This window comes from Doryrhamphus excisus, linkage group LG5, assembly GCF_037039965.1.
Source record: "Doryrhamphus excisus strain RoL-2023G ecotype Guam linkage group LG5, RoL_Dexc_Guam_v1.1, whole genome shotgun sequence".
In the NCBI taxonomy this organism is placed as follows: Eukaryota; Metazoa; Chordata; class Actinopteri; order Syngnathiformes; family Syngnathidae; genus Doryrhamphus; species Doryrhamphus excisus.
This window is the reverse complement of record NC_136361.1, coordinates 9,567,496-9,575,433: the sequence shown is the minus strand read 5'-3', so window position 1 is coordinate 9,575,433 and position 7,938 is coordinate 9,567,496. Positions and strand designations below refer to the sequence as shown.

General features: G+C 44.1%; 1 protein-coding gene across 1 annotated transcript; it reads left to right on the top strand.

The window, feature by feature from the left end:
• Positions 1–3,605: 3,605 nt before the first annotated feature.
• Positions 3,606–7,570, top strand: sostdc1a (sclerostin domain containing 1a). The gene is made up of 2 exons (XM_058052842.2): positions 3,606–3,915; positions 6,936–7,570. The coding sequence occupies exons 1-2, from the start codon at positions 3,693–3,695 to the stop codon at positions 7,397–7,399; spliced, it is 687 nt and encodes a 228-aa protein (XP_057908825.2). The 5' UTR covers positions 3,606–3,692; the 3' UTR covers positions 7,400–7,570.
• Positions 7,571–7,938: the final 368 nt, after the last annotated feature.

Here is a 7,938-nt window from a genome sequence, read left to right as displayed (position 1 = left end):
GGTCCTAGGGACAGTCAGGAGGTTTGTATCCGAGCAAGGAGGGGACGGGAAGGGGTGTCGAGGCGGAGCAAGTCTTAAGTCGAAATGAAAATGACATTTTTCTGCTGTGCAGACTTAGAAGTTGGAACCACATAAAAGAAAAACAGCACCATAATAGTAGGAATAATATCATAAATGATACAATTCCATTCAACATGGCAATAAAGGTAGCTCTCAGCACTTTGGCACGTTTCTTCCATAGAACAACAACATGAACAGAGTGAGCCCTTTTCTCAGTCACAGTCTCTTTGTCTCAGTGGGGAGAGGCGGGGCCGGTAGCATTCACACAAGAGTGTAATGTCGTCAAAATTGTATTAGTAAATTGCGCTATATTGTGATATATTTTTTGTATATTTTCATTGTACTTTTCTTTAAAATAATCTTTTTCGTAGCCCCAAATCTTGTGTGGCGTTTCATGTTGTGAACTGAATGCCTGGTGGACGCCGACATCCAGTTTGCTATTAAACCTTACACTTAAACAAACAAAAAACATTATTGAAATGACAATACAGTTCAGCCGAAGTCAAGGCAACACATAAAAAATACTTCACAATATACTTAGCAATAAAACACTTTTTCAATTCATCATAAAATAATCATGACAACAAGAAGTGTAGAAATACACATTTCTGTCATGGAGTTTCAGCTGATGTTTTCTGTCAGGCAGGACTTGTGTAGTACCTACATCCATCTTATTTCATGCTGAATTTTGAATAACAACAACAACGATGAATAACAAAGGTCCGTCTGCATCAGCTGACTGACGTCCTGTGACGTCTGAGTTACGGGATCGTTCATAGTTCATAGTGCTAACAGGCCGTTGGATACGCATACGCCCTAAGTTCCCAAAGTGGCTGCACCAATTATCACAAAACAACTGGCCCCGAACACCCATAATTCCGAGCGCATGTGAACGCCTCATGGCACGAGGAGAACGGCGCAGAAAGGAGACGGAGCAGGAAGTTGTTCACGGCTCCGTGTGCATCATATGAACAAATAAGCAAGTTAAGTTGAAAGCCTCCAATTTGTGGAGTTGCGCTTCATTATGAGCAACCTCTGCTGGTTGTGGTGGAATAACGCATGACGCCTTTACTTCACGACATAACCTTGTTGATGGAATTCTATATAATATGGTTATTCACAAAAACGTCAAAGAAAGCTTCCATACTGGTCGGGGCAAGGTCACGTCGGCTGAGTGGGGCCGACTGAACCGCGCCCGAAATCTGCCTGGATCCGGGAATCTAACCCAGGTCAGCTATGCTAACCGCTACACGGCCGAGGCCTATCACGGGTCACTCAGTGGACCCGATGACAACCTTTACCTCTGCGGTGACGAAGAACCTGACGCCCCCACACGTCAACAGCGGCTCCCTCAGCGTACACTTTGTGGTTGACCACAAGCACCGCCGTGCCCGCCCCCGCACCCCCACCGGGGATAGACTTATCCGCAAGGGAGGGGCCAGGCCAGGCCGCAGTAGCCCCAGGTGGACGTTGAACCACCAAGGGGGGCGGTCTTAGGGAGCGAGCGAGTCCAAGTCCCCTGGTCTGAGCTGCCGATGGAGCATCAACAACTTGGGAGGAGACAAATGTGGAATTCATTTGGCCCTCAGGAACTCTTTGGGATGGAGGAAATATTTGGGAGGGAGCGCTCTGGCAAGGTTGGGATGTTTGGAAGTGGGACACAGTAGACTGAAGGACAGTGAGTCCAGGACAGTATTAAAACTGTTTTTTCCGGTCGCAGCTTAGTTTCTATTCACTTTTCATACATTCAAATGAGAAGGTGTTTGACTGGTGCTGCAATGCTGCCGGAAATGACATAACAGTGCAAGCACACATCATTTCATTGATTTGATTGTTTTTAAGTGTTTACTGCTCTCTTAGCCTATACACACAGAAACTCTACAGGACGACGTCTCTGAGGTCCAACAATTCGGAATTTGAACAAAATTCTGGGGGGGTACAGCCCTGAATGAAAATATTGACAGGCAAACACCTCTGCTTGACTTCTGTGTATACTTTTGGTTAAGAATGTGACTTAAAACATCGCCTGTACATTTAATCACGTAGAAGATGGCTGCAGTTTGACCTTGGAACTCGTTATTTTTTATTTTCAATGATTTCCCCTTTTCAAATCACAGTTTCCACTTCAGATCCACGTTTGTCGTCACTGCACTTGGTCACGTTCTGTTCAACTCCAGCAGATGGCGCCATTGCTCCTCCAGTGAAGTTCCTGTTTAACTACAAGTCAACTATATGTGTGATTATTATGTTATTCGGAGGTTAAAAGTCCACAATTTAGATGGTTATTTGTTCAAATTGTCTAAAAAAAAACATTTTCGTAAAAATGCACTTACAGAACAACGTCTAAGTTAATTAAAACGCTGAATTTCAACTAAATACGCAGTAGAAGTCCAATATTGCCCCCAAGTGGAAGGTGGCTGTCATCGTCACGCCAGGAACTCATCGCATCGACCAGAAGGGGTCGCTGGAGTTCGGAAAAAATGCACCCCATCCATTGGTCTCGTCAAAAAGAAGTTATTTTTAAGCATGTGATATTGATTTCTTTGCCATGTATATATTTATTATTATTGCTAATCCAATATGTTTTTTCACTGGTACCCAGATCCTGAATCATGTTACAGCTCTGAGCCATCTGTCATCTATCCTTACAGAGCCGGAGAACACAAAAGCCAAGACCTATCATGTTCACCTGTCATCAGTCAATGGACTCCCACCAGTACCAGCCAGGAGTGGTGGGTGGTGGGTGGTGGGTGGCGGTGATGGAGGGGTGGAAGCGTAAACAGTCTAGTAGTGAGAGGCTCTGACCGTGTTGTCTTCTCTCGGAAGTGGAGAGAATGGAAGAATCTTGGTATTCTTGTTTTAGGGGGCCCACAATGAGTGAAACCTGAGTGACACTTAATGACAAAAGTGTCATTTGTATACAAGTATCTAAACTTACCAGGGTGGCTTTGAGGGCTCACTTCCTGGGAAATGTTGCATTAAATGTCAGGACGTATGGAACCAGTATCGGATTTTCACTTCGATGTATAAGAAAAGACTTCCAACATCACAGCATCATCTTATTGTGTCTTGCCTACAGTCAGGGATGGTGCTGCTAGTATGACAGTCTTGGGCTTCATGCATGAGTGCTGCTGAAACTGGGGAGCTGCGGTTCAGGGGAAACATGAATTCCAAAATGACCTCAGACACTGCAGCGTAACAGAAACATAAGAGGCAAAAACACACCAGCAAGATGAGTGCCTTGCACAGATGAACCCAACTGAGCAGCTGTGGGGCGGAAGGAGGAAAGGAGGGAAGGAAGGAAGGAAGGTGGGTGAGCGCAAGGTGTGTAACAACCACCTTCTCTACCGGTGACGCCCAAACATTCTATATTGACTTCTGTCAAATGCAATATTTTGCAGCACAGCAACATGAGTCCCATAAACTAAAAACGAGCCAACGATCCCATCAGCATCAACTGGAAGTGGGCGTGTTTTAACGCAGAAGCGCCTTCACAGCAGGCGGCTCTCCTCCATAAAAGCAGCAGTGCAGCGTCTCATGAAGCATCCCCCAATCTTCTCAGCATCACCAGCATCATCTTCAAATCCAGCATCATCATCTTCAAATCCAGCATCATCATCGTCAAATCCAGCATGCACCAAGAGTCGTGCCACTCTTTGGTTTTACTTTGCATCCTCCTGAGGAGCGGCGGCCAAGCCTTCAAGAACGATGCCACGGAGCTCCTCTCCCCGCATGCGAGCGCCCCGGTGGCGGGGGAGCAGCACGACAACGTGTCGCTGAACCGGGCACGCTCCGGTGGGCGAGCGGCAGCGGCAGCGGCAGCGGCGGCGGCCGGGACAGAGCGCGACAGAAGCGGTAAGGCCGGACAGAGGAGCCCCAGGGGGTACGCGTGCACTGCATGGATCTTAAAGAGGGGGTGTCTCTTATAAAACCACTTTGTTCAGAGGCTAATACAATAATGAATGAAGGTAAGGTATGTTAATTAGCCCTGTAATTCCAATAGAGGATATTAAAGGCATTCCATAGGCGATTGGATTCCACTTGTTTTTATCATAACTTTATTAGTGACCTTTTAATAAGGTATATAGGATAAAAGTCTTGTTTTGGAGTCAAAACAGAAATGATAATGGATGAGGTATTATAAATCAACATGTACTGTATCAAAATATTGGTTTTAAATATAAAAAACCCTAAAAAGTATTGTTTTACTCTGTTTGAAGTGCATAATGAAGTGTCTGGTGAGTGTACAGGTGTAGGTTACCTGCAGTAAAGTTTAAAAGTACCACTTCGATGGGTCTCAACTGGCCTGGCTACAGGACCCACCAATTATCCTTCAATGACTCAAACTCAAACGCACTCTTCTCCGGCAGATATCTGCAGCTGTGTGTCAGACAGTCGGCAAGCCCTCACTCGATTTCCTTCCCCTCCCACTCAAACTTGACAAAGTGGCCTAGAAACGTGGCATGGACCCCGTGGCAGCATAGCAATCGAACAGGTGCATTCACTGACGTCTTTTTGCCCAGGCAAAGACCAGCCACCCACTGAAAACAGCTCCATGATGCACCAGTTAAAAATCACAGACTAAAAGGCTGCAGGATGACAGCACGTCATATACATATAATCACAATGAGGCCTCCTAACACCTGACGGCGGGTGATGACGACTCCCACGATGACGAGCAGTTCATTCATCAAACAGCGGCACAGTGAGAGGAAGCCATTGTCACAGAGGCGTATGATGTTATGAATGGATGCGAGTTCAAGTTACCGCCGTGCAGAAGAGGCGTGATATTCAGCCCGCAGCGGAATCGTCACACTAAGGTCAGCCATTAATAGCTCAACTTTTTCAAGTAGAAAACTTGAAAGGAGGCATCAAACAGCGCCAAAGTTAGAAAGACAGTCATCCTGATTATACTGTATCTGGTATCAGTATTCATATGATTAATAGTAGTGATACCACCTCTCAACCATGGCTCTAAATGTATTAAAAAAAGATGAGAGAAAGCACATCATTGCTTTTGACTTGTCAAGTGGGTGACGCCCTCAAAGGTTCTGCTTCACTTTTGCACTTGATGCTACAGTCTGGTCTTTTTGGGATGCTTCAATGTTCCAAATAGTTTCCTCAGAGTACAATCATTTGCCATATTTGGAACATAAGTGTCATTTGTACTTTGAGGGACAGAAATTGACACTTTTTGTACACAGTGTGGTGTCTTCGCAGCAAATAGTGACATTTGCAATATTTTACAGGGGGTCTCCAAGCTCCAAAAATGAAACATCGGTAGTAACAAGTTACAAGAATAAAGTTAAAACAGTTGCAATTAGTGAGAACATTTATAATAATTTTAGTTATTTATAATTTAAGAACAACATCGAAATATGATGAGGAAAAATAACATCAACTTAGCAGCATAAAGGTGAAAAATTAAAGAAATTCTTATTTGTTTAAAGATGTAATATTTTGAAAAACAAAACCTCAAAGTTGGAATTTCGGGAAAATTAGGTTGCGGAAAAAATTACAATGTTACAGAATAAGGTCAAAATATAATGGGAATAAAGACATTATTAGAAGAAGATGTACAAGTATAGGCTCCAGGCTCTTTATGGAGGCTATAGGCTCCTTTTTAAAAAAAAAGTGGAAATATGGACAAATTAAAAAACAGCATTTCACCTACATCAAAAACACGAAATGCTCTTTTTTTCTTGGAATATAGTATATACATGATAGGGATGTCGCATATGGGCTGCCGAGCCACTGTATTTTCCAGATCGGATAATATTGGCTTACGCCAGGAGATTGGGCAGATCTAGTTTACCTAACCTGCTATATTCATAACAAAGGGCCACAAAGCAATATGCTAGGTGCGCTAACGCATGTCATACCTGGTTGCCACTCAACTCCTTCCACATGCAAAAAGAAGAAACGGCAACACCACCATGCAGACATGTCCGCCGTGTAGCTACGCTCCGTATAGCTACAGCAGTAGTTCCCCTTCACTGTGCCCAGAATGCTGTGTCATGGTGCAGTGAGCTCGCTGTAACCGTTGCTTGTTTATCATGTGGAATGTCAATAAATTACTATTAACTTGAAGAGATAGTTTGTTTATTCATTCATTCATATCCTCACGAGGGTCTTGGGGGTGCTGGAGCCTATTCCAGTTGTCTTGGGTACACCCTGGACTGGTGGCCAGCCAATCCCAGGGCACATATAGACAAACAACCATTCACACTCACATTCATACCTATGGACAATTTGGAGTGGCCAATTTTTGGAATGTGGGAGGAAACCGGAGTACGCATGCACGGGGAGAACATGCAAACTCCACACAGTGATGGCCGAGGGTGGAATTGAAGTCGGGTCTCCTAGCTGCAGCATAGCTTGTTAAAAAAAAATCATATTTTACAACACAGCACAAATAGATCTACATATAACCATGTCAAATGATTAATCCTACTCTGAAAGTATTTTGCACTCGTTTGTTCCAAAAGCCGACCAATATTGCTAGACATGCTGCATAATAAAAAAAACGATACTTTGGTTGACTTTCAATTCAGCAATACTATTACACCATATTCATGATTTGAAGAGCTAACCGTATGCAATTCCACAAATTCCCGTTTGTAACAAAAGGGTCAGATTGGAAAGACGACAAAAAGTGGATGGGAAGGACATCCCTAATATACGCCTTGTGAGCGTATCAACATGTTGCTTTACAAAATATCAAAGTGACCCTTGCGTTTCTTTCCTTTTTCAGTCTGTGGCCCTCGCTGGTAAAAGTTTGGACACCTCTGTCCAAAGCCAAACGCATGGCCTACCGTTTTAATAATGGTCAAAATAAACATGCTTCTCTGAATTCTGGATATCTTTCCACACAGAGCAAAGCCAAATTGGATGCAGAGAGTTGAGGTCCACCAAGTACATCTCAGATGGCCACTGCACCAGCATCAATCCCATTAAGGAGCTGGTGTGTGCCGGCGAGTGTCTACCAGCTCAGATGCTCCAGAACTGGATCGGCGGACCCTACAGCAGAAAGTTGTGGTCTCGCCGCGGCGCCGGCACGAGCAGCACCAGCAGCCAGGACTGGCGGTGCGTCAACGACAAGACTCGCACTCAACGCATCCGGTTGCAGTGCCAGGACGGCAGCACCAGAACATACAAAATCACAGCGGTCATCTCCTGTAAGTGCAAGAGATACTCCAGGCAGCACAACGAGTCAGGCCACAAGTTTGAGCCCGTGGTTCTGTCACCGCCGCAGCTCCTGCACAAGCACAAGGCCAAGAGCAGGAAGCAGCTGGGGAAGAAGCGCTTGAGTGAGAACTGGCACCATTCAGAACCATGAGGGTCTATTTAGACTCATGTGGATTACAGCTGCTCTCCGTGGGCTGGACTTGATTTCGTTTTTAAGCTGGTGTCTCACTTTAATGGATCATCAAAGGCCTCTTCTGGCCATTTTGATGCATGTAAAGATAATGTGAACAAAACCAAGATATACAGCTTTCCTAAGCCTGGACATAAGCCATACATTGTCCTATGTACATATGTATGTATGTATGTATGTACATATGTATGTATATGTGTATGTAGCCATGTGTGTGCTCTTTTTATTTGATGTACAAATTGAGATGATGACAAACCCCTCCGAGCAGCTTGAAAACATCTTGTAAATATTTGTACATATGTCAAATTGTTACTTGCTTTTTTTCAATAACCATGTGTATAAAATTGATGTAATATATTCTAAGTGGCAACATGTGCGGGTAAAGTTTGGAAATAAAACATTTTTACATCCCATAAAATGAGAGTCCAGCCGTTTTATTTCACAAACAACTGTGTGCTTTCAAAATATGGGCTTGGAAAATAAAATTGAAACCCCCACTG

What these genes read in the sequence shown, in the direction of transcription:
- sostdc1a (XM_058052842.2), top strand. Translation starts at nt 3,693, where the DNA reads ATGCACCAAGAGTCGTGCCACTCTTTGGTTTTACTTTGCATCCTCCTG. An exon ending in GACAGAGCGCGACAGAAGCG is followed by an intron (nt 3,916 to 6,935) that starts GTAAGGCCGGAC and finishes CTTTCCACACAG; the next exon opens with AGCAAAGCCAAATTGGATGC.